Source organism: Amia ocellicauda, chromosome 4, assembly GCF_036373705.1.
Source record: "Amia ocellicauda isolate fAmiCal2 chromosome 4, fAmiCal2.hap1, whole genome shotgun sequence".
In the NCBI taxonomy this organism is placed as follows: domain Eukaryota; kingdom Metazoa; phylum Chordata; class Actinopteri; order Amiiformes; family Amiidae; genus Amia; species Amia ocellicauda.
In genome coordinates, this window is record NC_089853.1 from 1737306 (window position 1) to 1761772 (window position 24467).

The 24467-nt window shown below is 37.3% G+C and overlaps 1 protein-coding gene across 1 annotated transcript in view; it reads right to left on the minus strand.

Moving 5' to 3' along the window:
* Positions 1-332: 332 nt before the first annotated feature.
* The window catches only part of parvaa (parvin, alpha a), a 31239-nt gene continuing 7104 nt past the window's right edge, over positions 333-24467 (minus strand). Inside the window, exons 2-13 of the mRNA XM_066700431.1 lie at positions 22745-22834; positions 22534-22604; positions 21853-21955; positions 21580-21720; positions 19210-19325; positions 18431-18489; positions 17455-17474; positions 16845-16906; positions 16282-16350; positions 15711-15812; positions 9504-9576; positions 333-7423 (exon numbers count right to left, since the gene is read on the minus strand). Coding sequence (XP_066556528.1) covers positions 7347-7423; positions 9504-9576; positions 15711-15812; positions 16282-16350; positions 16845-16906; positions 17455-17474; positions 18431-18489; positions 19210-19325; positions 21580-21720; positions 21853-21955; positions 22534-22604; positions 22745-22834 — 983 coding nt within the window. The 3' untranslated portion in view covers positions 333-7346. The remainder of the gene's footprint in view (positions 7424-9503; positions 9577-15710; positions 15813-16281; positions 16351-16844; positions 16907-17454; positions 17475-18430; positions 18490-19209; positions 19326-21579; positions 21721-21852; positions 21956-22533; positions 22605-22744; positions 22835-24467) is intronic.

The window sequence follows — 24467 nt, forward strand, 5'->3', positions numbered from 1 at the left end:
ACAACTACACACACTCATAAGTGAACAAACGCACTAATCCTGATTTTGTAGAAACATGCATGTGCCCCCCTCCCCCCAAACACACACACAGAGTTCTTGTCTAGAGAAATTTACATTAAGGATGACTAGGAAGAATGTCTGACCTTTCCTTTGAGAATAACTGGAGGAGACTTTGTAATGCATATGTAAGATACATCTTCAAGAACAATGACTGATAAAACTATAAATAATGACTAGAACTGGTCTCACCATGCACTTGAAATGGCTCAGTGGTCTTATAATGGACTCCAATGCATCTTTGACATGATTAAGGAACATAACACTAGTCACTATCTTTTTGTAATCAATATATTTTATTGAAAATATTGCTTACAAAGCATAATACATTTTATATTTCTTCAGCAAAGCAAGAGTTTCCATAAAGAGGTTTTGTTGTGTATTAAATACAAAGAACAAATATGGGGGGTTGGACCACAAACAGCCAGAAATAGATTGAGTACACATTTATGTTGCACAGGAATCTGTAAACAATTCAGCTTAACCATTTATAGATTAGTGCAGATATGAGCATTTTTAGTGATTAAGAAAAGATGTAGGGACAAACTACACCAGAGCCAGGGAAGCATATGAGATGGCATTGTTTTTACAAGAACAGTATATTTCATGCCGTCTTTAAAAGTCTTCCTGTAAAACAGTCTCTTTGGCAAGGGGCCACAACAGGGAGTTAACCATGCACTTAGAAGAGGAATAATGTCTCTTCAAATCAAACTGTGCCCATTCCCTCTGGAGTTTTCTTTCTGTGTTCTTCAGTCATACATGAAGCATGAACACAAAGGACACACCCTCACTACTTGTGTATGAAGGCGTTTCTACAGAACAAATGTCGAGAGAGAGTAACTGTCATACCAAAATATAAGAACAGCTATACGTGAATAATATACTCTTATAAAACAATGTGAAAAATACAAAGATACCATAAAGGAACTTTAATTCCTAATTCACTGGGTACATTCTTCCCTTGAATACAAGCAAACACAAATTATTGCATCTAAGGTAAAACCCTCATTCCCTGCATAAGCGAGTCATAATATTATAGGGACCCTATCGAGAAGGTGAAGAAAGAGCAAGTAAAAAGAGAAAAAATAGTTTGTATTCAACAAAAAACAGTTAGCCTGCACTATGCTAGTGTCAATAAAGGTTTTTAAAAGAATGAATGTGAAAGGTGGTTAGTGTGAATCCACTAGGTTCCTGCCCTGTAGTAGCACGTGGATGTAATCAATGTTGCCTAATAAAACCATTTAGAACAGCTTAACTGTTTTGTAGGACTATTCTTTACCACCAATTTGTGAATTTAAGGGTTTCTTTCTGAATACATGTACTCGGAGACAGCCATACAATTTACTCCTAAAATGTCTAGTTTAGGCAAGACAACATAAAAAAAAAACCTAACAAAAAGCAAATACAACAAACCAAAAAAAAAAAGCATTTGAAATGTGGAAAATTGTGAACTAGTTTTATTTCACACATAGAATATTCCTTCACTGAGCAACTATTTAAAATAATAAATTATATATATATATATATATATTTTAGTACTGTAATTCATGTCTAGTAACTGCTTACTTGGAATGGAAATATATCAATTCGTGACTCACATTGGAAAGGAAGTGCAATATAATCTCCTAAGTGTCTGGCCAAGGGTGCTCTGTGACCTTTTAGCTCCTCTCTGCTGAAAAGCACAGAATTGCTTATTGTTAGGACAATTAAACCATTGGAGTGAATTTTGCTCTCATATTCTGTAATACAGTAGGCTTTATTAATTATATGATTTTGGTCACTTTTTAAGGCAGAGTGAAGGAAGTGTTCAGACTGAAATGAACCAGTCCATTACTTGTGGAAGTCTGGGCACCACAATAATTAACGAATGCTGTTGGTATGAATATGTGTCTGCTTCTTGGACCATTTGGTTATTGCAGGACTATGCTTGATGATACTGATGAATAGTTTCAACTGTTTTGTCAAGAATATCACTTGTGTTAAAAGCAAACATCACACGGGACTAAAGTGGCACGATAATGCAAATGTGTGGTGTCAGCTTCACCCACAACTGTTTTAGTCTTGGCTACATATTTGACAAAAAATGACCTGAAATAATTACCTACTCATTATTATTATTATTTTTTTTTAATCAAGACTGAAATGAAAATGAGATTAAAGGAAATAAATGGATACAAATAACCCTGTCTTCTATACAAGTATATCCCTTGCATTCGTCATCGGTTGAAAGATCATTTGAAGACATAAAATGGATCCCTTAAGACTTAATAACACATTCAAATTTGGTAGCCAGGCGAGATTGAGAGTATACAAATTTTGACCAGGCTGTATGCACATCAATTAAGTTGTTAAACTATGAGCTTGGAAACTTTTAAGAGGTGGCAGACAAAACTGCAATAAAAAGGAAAAATCTAAAGAGCACCTGTACAGAGCAACAAAGCACAATACAGCTACTGCCGGACCACTTTAACTTTAAATGTCATTATCTACAGAAACAATAAAAATGTTGCTAAATAGAGCTTGGCTTGTTTGTTGATTTATTTGCTTATTTTTTTTTTTAGAAAATGTGGGCAAGTTCGTGGCAGTACAACATCATGTTTTATTCACAACTGGTCTCACTTCTCAACATAACAAATATTGTGAAAATGCACAGAAGACATGATTTTAAATTAAATTTTGGTTTGCTTAACATATAACCTTTACATATATATTTGTATCTCTTTAGTTACTACATGACTAGTTACTAGTGACATGGGACAGATATCATAATCAGAAAGGCTCATTTAATGAAACCACTCCAATTTCTAGATAATATACATTATGTAGGGAGGCTGAGCAAGAAATGTAAGAGTAATTGCAGTATAATGATGGTCCTCTGCTTTTCAGGATACCTTAGCCCAGCTCCTCAATTACACAGGTGTTCTATTCTGTAATTTTCGCTATCAAAGGAAGCTTACCCGAAGACATTGTAGGCTCTTAATCTTAAAGGTTTAGTGATAATAGCTTTCCACATAATGCAGCAGAACAATGGATTATCGAAAGGTATTGTTAAAAAACACTTAAGTGAACACATTTATATAGACTTAATACTGGCAGCCAAGAATATCACAAACACTGTACTATTTCTCAGGTTTCATTACACGGGCTATTGTGTAGCGAGGCCATTATTAGGCCAATCTGCTAAAATTCTGACATTACTTGATGAAACACAGCAGTACTCGGTCAAAAAAACACAACTTGCTTGCATTTTTGTTTTAAGAAAGTTCTAGGTATCTGCTCTACTGAAGGATACAATTCAACACAGGAATACCAATCAAGACGTGGAATGCAATAAATGTTTTTGAACACGACCAAATGAAATAAAGCAGTAGCCATCAACTACACCAGTACGACAATCTCTGTAAACCTTTTCAAACACAAATTTGTCATTAGGAGAATAACTTCAGGAGGAAGAAAGACTCGCAGAAAGAGTCACTTTTCTCGTAAGTCAAACAAAATGCGTTCCTCTGTCTTACTTTTTTTTTCTGCTGTTTTTCAAAAGATTTTTATTCAGCATTCAAATAACAAAATTAACAAATTTAGACAAAAATTCAATGAATAGCAGCCGAACACAATTCTAAAGAATTTTGTAATGGTTTCTGCTGTATAAGACACAAAAGACCTGCTCTGTAACGACTGCAATAAAATGACCTTCAAATTAAAAAAAATACAAGTCAACCATTACTTCATATATATTTTTTTTTAAACACCCACGCAGTAGATACTCCAACATAGAGCTCCACAAATGTCCACCCTGCCGAAGTGTCAGTAAAGACTTGCATCTCAGGGCCAGACTTCATTTGCTATTTCTTTATATTCCGGTCTTACTATGCATGGTACAGAGGTGCATACGTGCTAATAATTATGTTCAATTGACCTTTAAATAATACTTTGTATTAATGTCCCTTAACAATGGGGTCTTATACTTAATTGTTTTTTGCAATTTCTTCAGTCTTGCACGACTGAACTCAAAATATATGTTGATTATTCCTCCATATAATTAATGGAGGAATAAATAATTGTATTGTTAAAAAACACTTAAGTGAACACATTTATATAGACTTAATACTGGCAGCCAAGAACATCACAAACACTGTACTATTTCTCAGGTTTCATTACACGGGCTATTGTGTAGCGAGGCCATTATTAGGCCAATCTGCAAAAATTCTGACATTACTTGATGAAACACAGCAGTACTCGGTCAAAAAAACACAACTTGCTTGCATTTTTGTTTTAAGAAAGTTCTAGGTATCTGCTCTACTGAAGGATACAATTCAACACAGGAATGCCAATCAAGACGTGGAATGCAATAAATGTTTTTGAACACGACCAAATGAAATAAAGCAGTAGCCATCAACTACACATGTACGACAATCTCTCTAAACCTTTTCAAACACAAATTTGTCATTAGGAGAATAACTTCAGGAGGAAGAAAGACTCGCAGAAAGAGTCACTTTTCTCGTAAGTCAAACAAAATGCGTTCCTCTGTCTTACTTTTTTTTTCTGCTGTTTTTCAAAAGATTTTTAATCAGCATCCAAATAACAAAATTAACAAATTTAGACAAAAATTCAATGAATAGCAGCTGAACACAAATCTAAAGAATTTTGTAATGGTTTCTGCTGTATAAGACACAAAAGACCTGCTCTGTAACGACTGGAATAAAATTACCTTCAAATTAAAAAAAATAAAAGTCAACCATTACTTCATATATATATTTTTTAAAACACCCACACAGTAGATACTCCAACATAGAGCTTACCATGTTGCGTTCTCAGATTAAAGTGTGTTCTGAACCTCTACTCTTTTAATGATTAATATAAAATAAAATTAAAAACAAATGTCCGCCCTGCCGAAGTGTCAGTAAAGACTTGCATCTCAGGGCCAGACTTCATTTGCTATTTCTTTATATTCCGGTCTTACTATGCATGGTACAGAGGTGCATACGTGCTAATAATTATGTTCAATTGACCTTTAAATAATACTTTGTATTAATGTCCCTTAACAATGGGGTCTTATACTTAATTGTCTTATACGACTGAACTCAAAATATATGTTGATTATTCCTCCATATAATTAAATGCTCAGTGTAATATACCAGCCGATATTTCCTGCAGTTAAAACTCCTACAGAATGCAAATATATACAATACACTAAATGTGTTGACAGCGATTACAGTATCTTCACAGCTTGCTTTGCCATCCAGATTTACAACACAAACTTTATTCTGCAAAACTGTATTCTTAAAGATGTTTAAATACTTTTTCTGTAGGCATGTGCCACAGATATAATTGGATATAAGGGTTGCATGAATCATAACATCAATAAAAAAGACGGGAATGTTAAAATCGGAGTATGCCTAAAATAAAATTAATCATTTTCAAACTGGGAATGTGATTTTTATATATTTATACATATATATTTGGGTTGAGATTTTATAATCTGGCATAAAATACTGATATTGTTGAGTGTTCAAGTAATGAAAACAGGACTCTTGATAGTCTATTACATGGGATTTGTCTTTCTATTCTGCAAATGGACATGTTATTAATAATATTAAAACTATAATGTTGGAATGATGTAAATGGTAATAACCAACAACCAGCTGTATTAGTGCATCTGAAAGTCTGAGTAACTGACTGTTTGACAGTCAGCACTCGTCACAAGCTGCAAATAAATGAAATATCCATTTAAGCTTTAGCATGTTTACAGCTTTTTCTGGTTACAGAAAACCTTCCCATCCTATGGATTACCTGAAATATAACACATTGTCTAGTTTAAAATCAATTTAATCAGATTGTGATTAATATACCAGGCAGTAAATCAACACCAATGTAATTCAGACGAGCAGGAGTATTCACTATAATATGACGGGATAAAGCACAGGTGGAAGGAAAGACAGATATTTTGGTCAGTGTTAATACAGAAAGGGCAATTGAAAATTCCCTGTACACCTGCAATGATACACATTACAGCTGTGACTTGAATTGGAGATTGTTTTTATGAACAAAATAAGATTAGTGTATACGCGTCTGCAACATTTACTGTAAGCACAATAAGGAAGACCGACTATGGTTAATTAGAGCAGGTGCAGGGACTTTTTAATCACCCTGTGAGGTTAAAAAAAAAAAAAAAAAAAATCGATTGTTGCAAAGACATTATGTGAAAGAATAAGATGCACGTGTGCTTTGCAATTAGAAGACTTGGCCAGCTGCATTTCAGGACACACAGACTTAAAAGCTTTAAAAGATTTACTTCGTCTGGAGTTTCTTTAAATCATTGATAAATTATTATAACATACCAATAGGCAACTATTTACTGAAATGGAATGACTTATCGACCAGTGTCATTTTCAAGCCTGGATGCATTCAATCTTAATTATCTACTGCCAACAGATGTATATATTTCATAGGAAGGGTTTCTGTAGCCGCACTCTCATTGTAGCAGTATTGGACAAGACTATTATGTTATAACCATAACGATTAACGATTACATCATAATAGTCTTGTCCAATAACCCTGTCTATGAAATACTATTGTCTTGATTGGGCCCGCACCTCAAGAAGGATTTAAAACCCCGGAGTACACAAATTTTCACTCTCTACAGATAGATAGATAAATAGTTAGATAGATATATCCCTCTATGCAATCTTAACCATGTGTTTGTATCCCCTGTTGCTCATTCTGGTTAGATTGCTAGTTGCTGTGCTAACTAGAAGAAGAAGAAGAGGAAGAGGAAAAGGAAATTTAGAAGAAGGATGGGTTTGCTGGATTGTGCCTTTTCTGTCAGTTGTACAGTGTTAATATGCCATCCTCACTGAATTCTCTGTCATCTCGGTAGATAAGGCACTCAGAACAAAGAACAAAGACAAGCAGTACCAGGTAAAATCTAAAAACAGAACAATTCAGATGACCTAAACATCTGAACTATCGGTGCCTACTAACAATCTAAAAAATATATTATGTGTTTCAACAATTAAAACATTTGAATATTCTGTTTAGCTATAAAGCTCTATTTTTCTGTTTACATTATCAAAATTGTATACTTTTTTTTCTGTGGTCCCAAATATAGACCTTTCTGTTTTAAACATACATTTTTGAATTGGTTACTTCCAGCTCGGATCCACACACTGCAGCCACATGTTTCTAGTGCAGCAGGGATTTCATTTCAGCTCGGCGAAGACGTGAAGTGGGATAAGCAGCTGCATTATGGTGCTAGTTGCTCTGGAAACCCGTCTCCTGTCACTTCCTGTTTACTCCACATTCCTGTATTTAGTAAACAGATTGTAGAGTACTCTCAAGGTTGACTTGAGGTCACAGTTCACAATATCTGTCAGAGGAGAAAAGAACAAAAACAAAACCACTACCGTCAAATCAACAGCCAGCAGACTATATCAAACATTATAGTATACTGTGACAAACCACACATTTAACTGTAGTTGTAGAAGGAGCTGCAGTTAGGATGTTTATTTACAGTGCGTTTATGAACAGCTTTTCTTACAATAAAGCAACAGAGCACATAATACATTTTCTACCGAGAATGACGAAAATTGAAAAGGGAAAAAAAGTGCAATTCTAAAGGAACCTTGGCAAACTACAGGAACATGGAAAAACACATTTTAGATGTTTTCAATTAAGACGGTTTTATTCCAAGGAGTTACTTGGCTACCTTACAACTAAAAACCTCATTTTTTTATTTAAGCAACTACATGTCAACACAGGAAGCAGATGAATTAAAATCAATCAATCAATCACTCAAATACAACAGAGCTCTTTCACTCAACCAAGCCAACATTTAGGAACATGCTGTTCACTTAAGTTAGAAATGACTGGATATGTATTTCCCTTACACAGATGTCATTACAATAATTATGCATTCAATAATCTCTAATTGAAAACTAAATAGGCCAAAATGTTAGTTACCTTAAGTCATGCATTGACAGTTTAATATATATTCTAGGAAACATTACAGACTCTTGCTGAACTGTGTAATGTGCTCCACGTGTTTCCATTTAGAGAATAAAATGATCTAATTTCAAATTTGTAAGCACATTTATTTATTTTGTCTCAGAAATCTTGTTATGATTATTGTTTGTGCTTGACATACCACTCCTATTTAAATCTAGTATACATAACTTCAGACTGGATTGAGGGGCTTTATCCAATGTTAACCATTCAGAACACAAGAGATGAAAAACAAACGTCATGCAGAAAGCAAAACAAGCACAATCGTGATAAGCACATATGGAATTGATGCAGTTTGATTGTAATAGCGAAACTCCATATTAAAATGATTCTTGGATACCGCAGGCAAAGGCTTAAAGGTTTGCTAGTCAGATCTCATTTTATTTAGCTCCTTGTGTTCTACCAACATATGTGCTTGATTTAAAAGATCTATTTTGTGCACAACTGTTTTATTTTTTAGCATCTGTGATTGCTTCCACTAGACATTAGGGTGAAGTAAATTGTCTCAGTTTCAAAAATAAAAAGTGTAATGAATGGAATCAAATTAATAAACATGTGGGAAACACATTGGTAGAAGTGTGAAATGAGAGTGAAGTCTGGACTTTTGCCAGATTTTTAGCATTTTAAACATTTCTTAAAGGGTGCATACGAGGTTGGTGTGTATGTTAAGGTCTCATCACAGTTAATTATATATAATATAGCGCCTAGCACAGAAAACCCCATAAACACACAGATAAAACATAACAAAGAAAGAAAAAAAAAACAAAAACGCTTCCCGGGTCTCTAAGGAGTCATTTTAATATTGAAAAAGAACTTTGTTGTCTGAAGGGAAGAGTGAAATACATTTATATATAAATAAAGATTTTCAGGTCAGGTAAAATTGTTCAAAATCATAAACCCCACATTTGAAATATTGAAGAAAATTATTTAAGGCACAGTACACTTAGAAACATCTTATGACATTCAATATTTACAATTCACTTTTCTAAGTATATTTTTACAAGATAATCTTTCATTATTATTCTCCCTTTGTTGAAAATAATCCATGTACATTTCTGAAAACTAGACAGCAACCTTTTTCAAAATGATTTTCTGTTCTCATTGTTAAAGATGAATATGTAAAAAATACACCACAAAATATTAAGATGCTGCTTTTCACCTAAAGTGCAAATCATATGTTTCTTTGTATATACGGTTTAAGAAATAGAAGCAATTCCACAGGGCATACATTGTCAGTCTGCTTTCGAAACTTTACGAAAATGTAGAAGAAAGGACAAAAACTGAATTTATGAAGAAATAGAGGGAAAGGGAATAAACTGTTAAGGCATAAATAAAAACATCCAACTCTACTGTTACGAAATTGACCTTGAACACGGTACTGTGATGGATTAAACAGATATTCCCATTCTTTAAAAACTGAAGCTGGCATGGACACAATCTCTTACCTTCAGGTCTGGGTTTGGGTCTTTCCAATCCCCCATCTTGCATTAGTTCAAATGAAAAGGACACATTATGCACCTAGACAGAAATAATGACACATAAGACATGGCAAAGGTTGCAAAGATCAAGGTAATCGAATTTACGAAACTATGCCTTCAAAGAAAATAATAAAAGCATTTACAAACTACAGTTCGCCCATGAAACACAATCTACTAGAGACAGGAATGTTTTACTGCTGAAACCGTACTTGTTTGTTTTACAGCATATTGTTGTTCCATGCTGTTTCTTCCTATATCTAGATATTTATTTTGCAGCCTCTCGGTGCTACACGAGTTCTTTACGTTGGTGATAATGCTGAAATGTGATTTTTTTTGTTGGTCAATTTGCATTGTCCAAGGCTTGCTTGAATTTTATTAAAAAAAAAAAAAAAAACTATGACATTACTGCTTTTTCCCTCCAAAGAGAGAGAAATCTGAGCACTGAAAGTATAGTGAGGTTTGAACTACACTGTGGAAAGTGGAAAAAAAGCCGTGTCCAGAGGGCTTAGCAGAATGCTTTATGAGATCCCGTGGAGTCTCTGGCTAGTCTCGTAAGAAAGCCTTAAAGTGCCTTTCCATGTGTGTGTGTGTGTGGTCCATTGTCTAGTCATAGAGAACTCTATGCTGCGTCCATACTGAATAACTCGGGTAAGCCTGCTGTTTGTATTAAATCCTATTTTGAGCTTATTCTATACATTGCCATTATCAATGTGTACACATATTTTTGCATCAGCCCTAAAATTATCTATAGAATCAGCACAAATGAACATTTTTCTTGAGCAGCACACACTACATTATTCGCACGGTGCAGTGTTGAAGTGGTTCAAGATCTGAAATTCTGAAATGCTGGGTTTGACTGAATTGAAGACAATAGGACAGCCCTCCTGTGCATGAGACAGAGGTGGCATCTCCTGAAGCCGTGTGGCAATGTCTTTTGTGGCCAGTGTTGATGTAGGCTTAGCTGCTCAGGGCTGCACATATGTATAGATTTTTTGAGTCAAGGGGACATTTAATATGCAGACATCCCCAAGCATGGACCTCAAGAAAAGTTTCTGGAGATGTGATGTACAGTGAGGGAAAAAAGTATTTGATCCCCTGCTGATTTTGTACGTTTGCCCACTGACAAAGAAATGATCACTCTATAATTTTAATGGTAGGTGTATTTTAACAGTGAGAGACAGAATAACAACAACAAAATCCAGAAAAACGCATTTCAAAAAAGTTATAAATTGATTTGCATGTTAATGAGGGAAATAAGTATTTGATCCCCTATCAATCAGCAAGATTTCTGGCTCCCAGGTGTCTTTTATACAGTTAACGAGCTGAGATTAGGAGCACTCTCTTAAAGGGACTCTCCTAATCTCAGCTCGTTACCTGTATAAAAGACACCTGTCCACAGAAGCAATCAATCAATCAGATTCCAAACTCTCCACCATGGCCAAGACCAAAGAGCTGTCCAAGGATGTCAGGGACAAGACTGTAGACCTACACAAGGCTGGTATGGGCTACAAGACAACAGTTGGTGCGATTATTCGCAAATGGAAGAAACACAAAATAACTGTCAGTCTCCCTCAGTCTGGGGCTCCATGCAAGATCTCACCTCGTGGAGTTTCAATGACCATGAGAACGGTGAGGAATCAGCCCAGAACTACACGGGAGGATCTTGTTAATGATCTCAAGGCAGCTGGGACCATAGTCACCAAGAAAACAATTGGTAACACACTACGCCGTGAAGGACTGAAATCCTGCAGCGCCCGCAAGGTCCCCCTGCTCAAGAAAGCACATGTACAGGCCTGTCTGAAGTTTGCCAATGAACATCTGAATGATTCAGAGGAGAACTGGGTGAAAGTGTTGTGGTCAGATGAGACTGAAATCGAGCTCTTTGGCATCAACTCAACTCGCCGTGTTTGGAGGAGGAGGAATGACCCCAAGAACACCATCCCCACCGTCAAACATGGAGGTGGAAACATTATGCTTTGGGGGTGTTTTTCTGCTAAGGGGACGGGACAACTGCATTGCATCAAAGGGATGATGGACGGGGTCATGTACCGTCAAATCTTGGGTGAGAACCTCCTTCCCTCAGCCAGGGCATTGAAAATGGGTCGTGGATGGGTATTCCAGCATGACAATGACCCAAAACACACAGCCAAGGCAACAAAGGAGTGGCTCAAGAAGAAGCACATTAAGGTCCTGGAGTGGCCTAGCCAGTCTCCAGACCTTAAATCTCATGGAAAATCTGTGGAGGGAACTGAAGGTTCGAGTTGCCAAACGTCAGCCTCGAAACCTTAATGACTTGGAGAGGATCTGCAAAGAGGAGTGGGACAAAATCCCTCCTGAGATGTGTGCAAACCTGGTGGCCAAATTCAAGAAACGTCTGACCTCTGTGATTGCCAACAAGGGTTTTGCCACCAAGTACTAAGTCGAAGGGGTCAAATACTTATTTCCCTCATTAACATGCAAATCAATTTATAACTTTTTTGAAATGCGTTTTTCTGGATTTTTTTGTTGTGTATATATATATATCACACAAACACATATACAGTGCATCCGGAAAGTATTCACAGCGCTTCACTTTTTCCACATTTTGTTATGTTACAGCCTTATTCCAAAATGGATTAAATTCATTATTTTCCTCAAAATTCTACAAACAATACCCCATAATGACAACGTGAAAGACGTTTGTTTGAAATCTTTGCAAATTTATTAAAAATAAAAAACAAAAAAAGCACATGTACATAAGTATTCACAGCCTTTGCCATGACACTCAAAATTGAGCTCAGGTGCATCCTGTTTCCACTGATCATCCTTGAGATGTTTCTACAACATGATTGGAGTCCACCTGTGGTAAATTCAGTTGATTGGACATGATTTAGAAAGGCACACACCTGTCTATATACGGTCCCACAGTTAACAGTGCATGTCAGAGCACAAGCCAAGCCATGAAGTCTAAGGAATTGTCTGTAGACTGCAGAGATAGGATTGTATCGAGGCACAGATCTGAGGAAGGGTACAGAAAAATGTCTGCAGCATTGAAGGTCCCAATGAGCACAGTGGCCTCCATCATCCGTAAATGGAAGAAGTTTGGAACCACCAGGACTCCTCCTAAAGCGATCGGGGGAGAAAGGCCTTAGTCAGGGAGGTGACCAAGAATCCGATGGTCACTCTGACAGAGCTCCAGCGTGTCTCTGTGGAGAGAGGAGAACCTTCCAGAAGAACAACCATCTCTGCAGCACTCCACCAATCAGGCCTGTATGGTAGAGTGTCCAGACGGAAGCCACTCCTCAGTAAAAGGCACATGACAGCCCGCCTGGAGTTTGCCAAAAGGCACCTGAAGGACTCTCAGACCATGAGAAACAAAATTCTCTGCTCTGATGAATCAAAGATTGAACTCTTTGTCCTGAATGGCAAGCGTCATGTCTGGAGGAAACCAGGCACCGCTCATCACCTGGCCAATACCATCCCTACAGTGAAGCATGGTGGTGGCAGCATCATGCTGTAGGGATGTTTTTCAGCGGCAGGAACTGGGAGACTAGTCAGGATCGAGGGAAAGATAAATGCAGCAATGTACAGAGACATCCTTGATGAAAACCTGCTCCAGAGCGCTCTGGACCTCCGACTGGGGCGAAGGTTAATCTTCCAACAGGACAACAACCCTATGCACACAGCCAAGATAACAAAGGAGTGGCTACAGGACAACTGTGAATGTCCTTGAGTGGCCCAGCCAGAGCCCAGACTTGAACCCGATTGAACATCTCTGGAGGGATCTGAAAATGGCTGTGCACCGACGCTCCCCATCCAACCTGATGGAGTTTGAGAGGTCCTGCAAAGAAGAATGGGAGAAACTGCCCAAGAATAGGTGTGCCAAGCTTGTAGCATCATACTCCAAAAGACTTGAGACTGTAATTGGTGCCAAAGGTGCTTCAACAAAGTATTGAGCAAAGGCTGTGAATACATTTTTTTGTTTTTTATTTTTAATAAATTTGCAAAGATTTCAAACAAACGTCTTTCACGTTGTCATTATGGGGTATTGTTTGTAGAATTTTGAGGAAAATAATGAATTTAATCCATTTTGGAATAAGGCTATAACATAACAAAATGTGGAAAAAGTGAAGCGCTGTGAATACTTCCGGATGCATTCTTTATAAATAAATAAACACATATGCACAACATTCATAGTTTTGTGTGTATGAACAGCCAGCTATTTTTCTAAAATTAAACTAAAAAGTAGAACCACGATCAAACAAAACAAGTCTTGAATTAAGATTATTAAATTGACTTATTTCAACTGAGCTCTTTGCCATTAAGGCTCAGGCTTGTTAAAGCTTTTGTCAGTTGTTTTTAATCAGGTGTAAAACATGTCTGCTTCTCCTCAACTGTCTAAGCACCAATCGTAAAATGGCACACAAGAGCACCACAGTACTAGGTAGTTCTGCCTGTGTGTGCCACAGAATGCCCATCTTTATACCATAGACACTAAAGTCCTGCAGGAATGGTTTACAGTTGCATAATGGTTTGGGTGCTTGTTTTATTGCAGGGCTCAGTACAATGCCCTCACTGTCCCGGGTAAATAAACAGAATAACAATCTAGGAAATACAGTCTGTTCTGTCGAAGACTTTACAGTCTGGGCATGGTTTCAGAAAAGCAAAAATATGAGAAGCTACACAAGCAAAATCTTTAGCCTGAATAGATAGATATATAATTGTATGATCATTTATTAAGTTACACAGTTAATTGTAGAGCCCTGCCACTGGATTTAAAGGTATTTGGCTGAGCTTAACACAGAAGTACTTACAGATATACACTCACCTAAAGGATTATTAGGAACACCTGTTCAATTTCTCATTAATGCAATTATCTAACCAACCAATCACATGGCAGTTGCTTCAATGCATTTAGGGGTGTGGTCCTGGTCAAGACAATCTCCTGAACTCCAAACTGAATGTCTGAATGGGAAAGAAAGGTGATTTAAGCAATTTTGAGCGTGGCATGGTTGTTGGTGCCAGACGGGCCGGTCTGAGTACTTCACAATCTGCTCAGTTACTGGGATTTTCACGCACAACCATTTCTAGGGTTTACAAAGAATGGTGTGAAAAGGGAAAAACATCCAGTATGCGGCAGTCCTGTGGGCGAAAATGCCTTGTTGATGCTAGAGGTCAGAGGAGAATGGGCCGACTGATTCAAGCTGATAGAAGAGCAACTTTGACTGAAATAACCACTCGTTACAACCGAGGTATGCAGCAAAGCATTTGTGAAGCCACAACACGTACAACCTTGAGGCGGATGGGCTACAACAGCAGAAGACCCCACCGGGTACCACTCATCTCCACTACAAATAGGAAAAAGAGGCTACAATTTGCATAAGCTCACCAAAATTGGACAGTTGAAGACTGGAAAAATGTTGCCTGGTCTGATGAGTCTCGATTTCTGTTGAGACATTCAGATGGTAGAGTCAGGATTTGGCGTAAACAGAATGAGAACATGGATCCATCATGCCTTGTTACCACTGTGCAGGCTGGTGGTGGTGGTGTAATGGTGTGGGGGATGTTTTCTTGGCACACTTTAGGCCCCTTAGTGCCAATTGGGCATCGTTTAAATGCCACGGCCTACCTGAGCATTGTTTCTGACCATGTCCATCCCTTTATGACCACCATGTACCCATCCTCTGATGGCTACTTCCAGCAGGATAATGCACCATGTCACAAAGGTCGAATCATTTCAAATTGGTTTCTTGAACATGACAATGAGTTCACTGTACTAAACTGGCCCCCACAGTCACCAGATCTCACCCCAACAGAGCATCTTTGGGATGTGGTGGAACGGGAGCTTCGTGCCCTGGATGTGCATCCCACAAATCTCCATCAACTGCAAGATGCTATCCTATCAATATGGGCCAACATTTCTAAAGAATGCTTTCAGCACCTTGTTGAATCAATGCCACGTAGAATTAAGGCAGTTCTGAAGGCGAAAGGGGGTCAAACACAGTATTAGTTTGGTGTTCCTAATAATCCTTTAGGTGAGTGTATTATCTTAAGTCTGTGGCGAAAGGTTTGCAAAAAATGAAGACAAGAAAAGGACATTCATAGCAATTATACCATTATAGCAATAATAATTCCCATACATAGGAACTTTTAAAATAAGCATTTTTAAATGACAATAAACAGCTTCTGACACACCTTTTGATCAAAGTTTTCAGGGGTGAGGAAGAAGTTGTACAGTGGGACAAAGTAACCCTCCAGCAGGCCCATGAGCAGCACAAGGTACACACCGTCGGCAAACTGGAGGACAGCACACGATTAAAGTCAAACCCCACCATTCAAACCACAAAGCACACCTCTATAATTATTTATTTTAGCATCACCTTCCCAAGGCAACTCGCAACCAAAAATACAACTTACAACCTACATGTTATGTAGAGCAGGTGTCACATAGCATAGCCTCACATTAATATATGCTCAAAATCATAACTATACAAACACTAATACTGGGAATAAAGATTACAATAAAGATTCTGCAGATAGTTTATTGCACAAATGAATGACACTGGTATTAGTCACAAATTATGTTTTTTATGGTCTTATGCTTTTATGACATGAGCAGGCCCTGTTTTTATTTTATTTTCCCCCAAAATCCAGTGTATCCAAAATGACTAAATACTACAAGTGTGAGTCAGACACATCTGGTACTGACATTTAAATGATTCGTTTCAGTCTGTTACCCCACAATAAAATCCACTGTAGCTCTTACCTGAGTATCCAATTCAGCAACCTCCAAGTTCAGCTTGTTTAAATGCTTGTTGACAAAGGTGATTAGGGTCTGCAAAACAACATTCATTTCAATTAGGATTGGTTTGGAAATGTAGCAGGTGGTGGAATACTTCACTTTTTCTTACGGCTGTTATTTTACTCTATGTGCATTTAATGATCCAAGACTCAATTAGCAGCTTGGAAACGGAAGTGTTTTTATTGTCCAAGAGGTAATATTAAAAACAGAGCAGTCCAAAAGGCATTTCAAGTTTTTAGCCACAAAAGATGATAAAAAAAAAAGAAACTACACAACTACCCTTTCCTTATTGATACATTACAATGTATTAATCATTACAACTCCAACTCCAAGACACAACAAAGCAAACACGTGTGCATTACATGATTCTAATGAGCCGAACGAGTTTTCGGTTACATCACTATTGTTCAGTTAACCTTTAATGCAATGGAAGTAACATTCAAAGAAACATTACAACAGTTATTTAAAGCATTTATAGAGTTAGAGAAAGGGGTTCACAGCTTTTGAAGGTAAAGGGAGTTCTGTACCTTCTTCACAACATTGAGCTTGTCCGGAGCATGATCAAACAACGTATCAAACGCATCTCGCTCTGGAAGAAGAACAAAATAAAAGAAAACATTTTTGTTTTTATGCAACATCTCTTGACAGATATCATGTGTAAAAACATGGTGAAGCATTATTGAAATCCACAGCAATAGAAAAATACAAAGTGGCAGTCAAAGTGTCATGGCAATATCACTACTCATTAATTTTAATAATCACATTGACAAGAAACAGACTTTTCTGGGGGGGGGGGCGACAATGTGTATCCCTATGAAAAACAGCAGAAGCCAGTCAAATTTCAATTTCTTCGAGTGCATAACTGCAGTTTAAATACATCCTGCATTTAACCTAAACCTGAGCAGTAGCTCTCTGTGAAGGCAAAATACACTATTTATTTTCTGTATTTCTGTATTCAGTGAAACATTATCCTATACAGATTTAATACACTGTCAATTATTTCTTAAAATCAGCACTCTTATTAAGCACCATATAAAGAAGGCTAATATTTGGTTTGAGAATTAACACACTGCTGTACCTAAACAATAACATCACCAATACCAACAGTTTTTATTGAAAGGGTTTAAAAGTACATACCATGCCTCCCAGATAATGCTCTATGAAAAACAAGGAGAAAGAAAATCAAATAGTTAAAACATATTGATTCAAACATAAAAGTGCATTTAAATTGGAAATGTTCAGTGCACAGAAGATGATAAGTTAAATATAATAAAAAACGAGAGAACAAAATGGAGGGAAAATCAGCATATATGAAATGAGCTGGAGTTTTGTCCCTGAACGAGATAATCATATAAGCTATGCAAGGCCATTATTTCAAAGAGAGGCTCCTGTTTGTGTCTACCCCTTTCCTCTTCCAATCAGCTTGACCAGAAACATGCCACTGAAGTCAATTTCAGTTGCATGACAACAGCGAACTGTCGCAAGCGCTCTTCTTGGCTGGTGTACAGGAGCTCGACAGCAGACAATTAGCTTTAGATTGATAGAGCTGTCTAGGGCATTTTCCAGAATGTGGTGGTCACTGTGAAAGAAATGTCTTTCATATTTCTTAGCTTTCACTGAGTGATATTTTAACAAGTGTGAGGGTTTTATTACAACTAAAATATCACCAGTCTTATTCTGTAAAACCCTAAAACTAAGCATTTGGAAGTTCAGTTATCACAGTTTTCCGTTTCCCCCCGAAAACGACAAAATGAACTAAAGCTCTTGGGATTTCCATTATATTATAGTCTTTAAAGTTAGCATGACTCTTGCTAGGTTATGTCAATTACAACACAAATATTTCTCTAGGCTCTAAAAGACCTGCTCAATTTCCCCTCTTTGTCCTGGCCAAGAGAAAAACAAAGACAAATAAAATAGTTCAGCTTTGGGCGTTTCCTCGCCCTTTCTCCTCAGTTCTGGACCAGAACACTCAGGTTGAGATTTCTACTTCTCTCTTTCCCACATCCCCGGAGGAGCTTTCTCAGAAGTATGGAAGCCACGACAAGAGATTGAATTTCATCCGGACATCTGTATTGAATTAGAGAAATCGCTGACTATGATAGTGCTGACATACTCAGTGTTGCCAGTGATTTCCTCTTGGACCTGGCGAGACTGGAGAATTCCCTCACGTTTCTGTGGGAACAAGAAGGCACTAAATAATGAAACACACCAGGAAAATATCCCCACCATTTATAGGGATGTATTTTTCAATATATCTCATTTTCACATTACGTTTGAAAACTCAGTTGGGTAAAATTGTATAAATCATAATAATTAATGTTAACAGATGACCTAAAGAGAAGGTGTCCATTAAAATAAATATCAACAACAAAATCTTTGTTAAAATATACTTTGGTCACACTTTATAATAAGGTGCTGTGATTCCTCCTGAATTAATATATGAACACCACAGGATAAACACATGAACATGTAATGCACTTCATCTGAGTTCTGATGTTAATCACATGTATAAGAGGGTTAGGGTTATATCAGAACTCAGATGATGTTCATGAGGTATTCATGTTTTAATCCTGTGGTATTCATATATTAATGAGGAATTACAGCACCTTATTATAAAGCGTTACCGATATTTTATAGATTTCTACAAAGTCACAAAGTTGAAAAACAAGTGGAATGCTGCATCTTGGAATCTCCCAATGATGAATAAACAAATACATACAACACTGAAAGGCATGAATGTTTGGAACTGATATGGTCTGTATAAATAGCCAGTTTAAATAAAAATAATACATAAAAAATCCATTAAAGCCAGTGTCAATGCAAGAGGAATTAATACTGGATTGTAACTACTCTGAGTAATTGTATTTCACAATACGAAGATGATATGCTTACCTGAACAACCACGACTTGTATGGTCACATGATCAGGAAGCCTGATGGGAGCTCTAAAATGCTGGGATAGGGCTACTAACAAGTGCAAAATGGCCACCAGACTCTTCGCATGAACAGCTGTGAAAGGTAAACAGGAGTCAATAGCTGTCAAACAGGTGGTGAGATTTCAGAAAGAGTCAGACAGCCCAGCCTCTGTCTCAGCAGCTCGCATCATCTTTAAAATGTAACTGCATTCTCTGGCTTCTAATATTTAGGTTTCAATGTCATATCAATCCAGAATTCAGCGCATGCTTTGTATAGCTGTTAAATCTTAGAAGATTGGTAGCTTTCAGATTCCATGACTTTTAGCAGGACATTGTTATGAAGACTTTGGGACCGGTTTGCAAGGTGCATCCTGTGGGCTGGACAAGCTGGTGTCAAATTCAGCCTATGCCACTGCTGATTTGACCTCAATAGCACAGAGATCATATTAGACAATTTCACATTGGGATGAAAAAGAAAAAAGAAAAAAAAAAAAAAAAAAGTGATTTAACACTAAGGAGGCTAATTATGTAGTTGAAAATGCAACATGATATTATGGGTGGATGCAACATATCGACACAGGGCCACACAACTCAAGGTTTTGGTAAACCAAACCATTAACAATTAACCCCAATAATTAAATATTCTTTGTTGAACAACAAATTTGTCTTCTATGTAACTTTCTGGAAGAAAGAACATCCCTAATTTAGACTGACAACAAAAGTGCTTTCTTTGTCATACAAAGAACAACCAGACATGTAGAATAACTGTCTGCACTTAAATTACAGGCTGGTGTGAAACTCTTGTTAAATATATCATTACAAAAAACATTTGAATGCAGTTTCCACTGAAAGAGACAGTATAGGGGGAAAAAAGACTACTTCAGTGGCAGAACATAATAACAGCAGAGGAACAAGCTTTGTTATGCAACAAAAAAGGCAGATTTTTTTTTTGGTGGCTGCATTGCCTCTAATAGCTAAATAACTTTTGATGGTTGCCAAGCTATAGGTCAGCCAAAGGTTACATACTAAACGATTAATAGCTTTTTTATTTGAGTGGACGCACTTAAGTTATCAAACGTCAGTTACCATGACAATAGACAATTTGGTATAAACCAAGCCTGTCAATCATCTCCAAGTCCTCTGCTAATACAATAATCCCAAAAAGAAAAAAAATCTTAAAAAAAGAAAGAAAATCAATTTAAAATAAGCTACAGTGGAAGGGCACAAAAGAATGACAGATTTCTATTTTGGTAATCCCACTCATCTGCTGAGCTTTCTTTTTTAATCCATAAAGAATAAAAAGGCAAGGAAGTTTGAATGAACTTCACCAAAAAGTAATGGTGGTACAAAAGAATCATCATGATAAGAACAGGGTACTAATATTTAGTTAAAGGGCACTGAATGACATGTTGTGCTCTTGAGAATTTTTGAGTAGTTACATTTATTTCTTTATGCTTGTTTTAGAGGATTTTAAACTGCTATGCCAAATTGTAAAGAGAGATAAAGCGCTGGATGACTTTGCGAGGAATAATGTCAGAGGCAGGCAGGCAATGGAACGATACCAACGAGACATTTTCTGAACTCTAGGGACTTACTGGCAAAACAAACCAAATTAGGCTTTGATTCTCCTACACACATAAAAAATAAAATCAATGAAATAAAGTATTACACTGTGGATTCGTTTTTATCCGAGCAGAAACAAAGATAGAGAAATGGGTTGTTGATGTTAGTTTGTTGTTGAATGTGTTGTTACCCCCCCTTCATTCTGTTTTTCTTGAAGTCTTTTCTTTTGGTGATGTTCAAATTATACATCCCTATGAAAAGCTAGCATAAATATATAAAGATACAATAATAATAGGCATTAGAGCATTTCCTATACTGCAGATTGCTATTCTGACATTTGCTATTCAGTAATAAATATATTATGGAGTTACAAAAGCCATTCAAATAAAGAAACTTTTCCTCAGAACTTTTATAACCTTGATTTTTTGTATTCCATCAGAAACTTTGAAAGTCTTAATATATATATCTAAGGAAATCTGACTGATCAAGACTTTTTCCTCTCATCTTGCTTTTAAGGAAAAACAGAATGTAATGCAGTATGTAAAAAGTATAAGCAGATCTTTTGGCCTCAGAAATGTATTGTAAATGTTTGGAGCAAAATAAAGTGCCACACCATTTCCCATTCATACCACTGATTTTTACTAATGTATGGAGACATTCACAAGGCCTGCTCTTGAGATCTTAAGGATAACCCCAGAATAACTTCTGAAAAATAAAATACAGGATCATCGATCGACAGTGACGTGATGCTGACCAAGGCTACACAATCGCAGAGCAACACTTACAGTCGACATTCCACTTGATATTCCTGGAGGAGATCTTCAGAGTGTCATTGATCTTTTCCAGGACCGTCTGCAGCTTCTGTTTCTGGGCGATTTCTGATTGGGTGACTTCAGCAACGTTCAGTTTCTCTTCCCCTAGCTTTTCTGCAGGTAAAAATTAAAGATCATAGAGAATGTGATAGGTGGCGGTATAACAAATTATTCACAGCTCCTAATATATACCAAATGGGAATCTGAACACTTTCACTGCAATAGGCAGCAAACAGGTTTTCTTACCAAAGAGCTTCTGAAGGACCTGCCCGTCATACAGATCCTCAGCAAGGTCCTTGACGATGATCCTTTCACCCACCAGCACGTCATTGATCCAGTCTATTATGACCTGTGGCAAGCAACAGCAAATTCATTTGTTTCAGGAATGATACTGGAAATGTTTTTTCTTCTTGATACTTAAATCTGAAGTGACATCAAGAGAAAGTAATGGAAAATCCTATTCATATTTAAATGCAAAACTTTATATTTTCATAATTTTTCTGTGACTTCATTATGTATTAATTATGTAACACATATAATAATATGTGGTCTTGTTAATACTCAGTTGTTGCTGCTGATCAGATATTTGTGGTCTCCAAGAGGCTAACTAATCTCCATAAAAACAACTTCTTAAGCAAATTAAACCCTGCAAGAAAGTATTCCACTGCTGAATAGACTTCAAGGCGTTGTGCTTTACCATTGGGCCTCAGGTCATCTGGTGACAGTAATTGCTTCATGATTTTCATTGGTTTGTACCATGGAAAAACTCAGCAACAACAAAAACCAAACAACCAATGCATTCTAGCAAATACAAAGTCATTTATAACATGAAATACATGTTATTCAAAATATAATATATGGTTATCTAGAAATGCTAACACTCAATTATGAAATATTAGGTTGTTCAGTAAATGCCTTCTTGCTGACCTTCATAAGCTCCTGAAGTTTAGGATCGTTTCTTGAGTTTGGATCCACCATAGTTCTGACTTCATTCTCCTCTGTAAAAGTGAACACAGGAGAAAGTCACACAGATACAAAAGATAACTGCAATATAATATATAACATACATATATATATATATATATATATATATATATAAATGCTTGATGCACTGGTGGTTATATTCTCAGGGTCTTACCCAACATGGTGTCCTCCGGGTCGAGCTCAAAGGGAATTGGGCTGAGAGGGAGATTTATGGCATTCATCCCTTCCTCCTGGAGTTCAGACACTGGGAAAACATAGTCAAGATAAGGAGCAAAAGTTTGACTTTAACGATTCTCTCACATTTACATATGCAAAACAAACTGTGAGGCTGGTAAGAAGGTTTCAGAAGATAAAACCAAAGCAGACAAAAAATAAATTAAGTTAGGGGATCTAATCTAGGTGAGTGTTGTAAAATGGCTTGAACTCTCAGTCTCAAATATGTTAATATGCTTTTCTATTTAATTTGTTATCATTAAACCCATTTCACCCTTTCTTTATCCACGTTTGCTATTTATATTTGTACTTAAACATTTGAGTAACTAGATGATACTCGCTTTCTCCTTTATTATGTATTTTTCCCTGTATACACAATATATAAAAACATGATATACACCGATCAGCCATAACATTATGACCACCTGCCTAATATTGTGTAGGTCCCCATTTTGCCACCAAAACAGCCCGGCCCCTTCGAGGCAGGGACTCCACTAGACCTCTGAAGGTGTGCTGTGGTATCTGGCACCAAGACATTAGCAGCAGATCCTTTAAGTCCTGTAAGTTGCGAGGTGGGGCCTCCATGGATTGGACTTGTTTGTCCAGCACATCCCACAGATGCTCGATTGGATTGGGATCTGGGGAATTTGGAGGCCAAGTCAACACCTTGAACTCGTGATTCATCAGACCAGGCCACCTTCATCCATTGCTCCGTGGTCCAGTTCTGATGCTCATGTGCCCATTGTAGGCGCTTTTGGCAGTGGACAGGGGTCAGCATGGGCACCCTGACTGGTCTGCGGCTACGCAGCCCCATACGCAACAAACTGCAGTGTACTGTGTGTTCTGACACCTTTCTATCAGAACCAGCATTCACTTTTTCAGCAATTTGAGCTACAGTAGCTCGTCTGTTGGATCGGACCACACGGGCCAGCCTTCGCTCCCCACGTGCATCAATGAATCTTGGCCTCCCATGACCCTGTCGCCGGTTCACCGCTTTTCCCTCCTTGGACCACTTTTGATAGGTACTGACCACTGCAGACCGGGAACATCCCACAAGAGCTGCAGTTTTGGAGATGCTCTGACCCAGTCGTCTAGCCATCACAATTTGGCCCGTGTCAAAGTCGCTCAGATCCTTACGCTTGCCCATTTTTCCTGCTTCTAACACATCAACTTTGAGGACAAAATGTTCACTTGCTGCCTAATATATCCCACCCACTGACAGGTGCCATGATAACGAGATTATCAGTGTTATTCACTTCACCTGTCAGTGGTCATAATGTTATGGCTGATCGGTGTATATTATATATAAAAAGATACTTGAAGCAATAATACAAAGAGTATACATGGGAAGTAGTGCATTTGGAAGAAACAGCATGCTGTTGAAAGAAATCTACCCATTTGCTTGTGAAGAAAAGTACTTGATCAATGCATACTACCAGTGCTCACCTATGGCTCTAAAACCTGTACAATAAAGACAAAGATGGAACAGAAACTGGAAACGATACAAAGGAACATGGGAAGATGTATGCTTGGAAAAACAAGAAGAGACAGAAAAACGAATAAATGGATCCTAGAACAAACAAAAATGTGACATCATTGAAAGTGTACAGATTTTAAAATGGCAATGGGTCTGACACACTGCAGCAAGAACAGACCAAAGATGG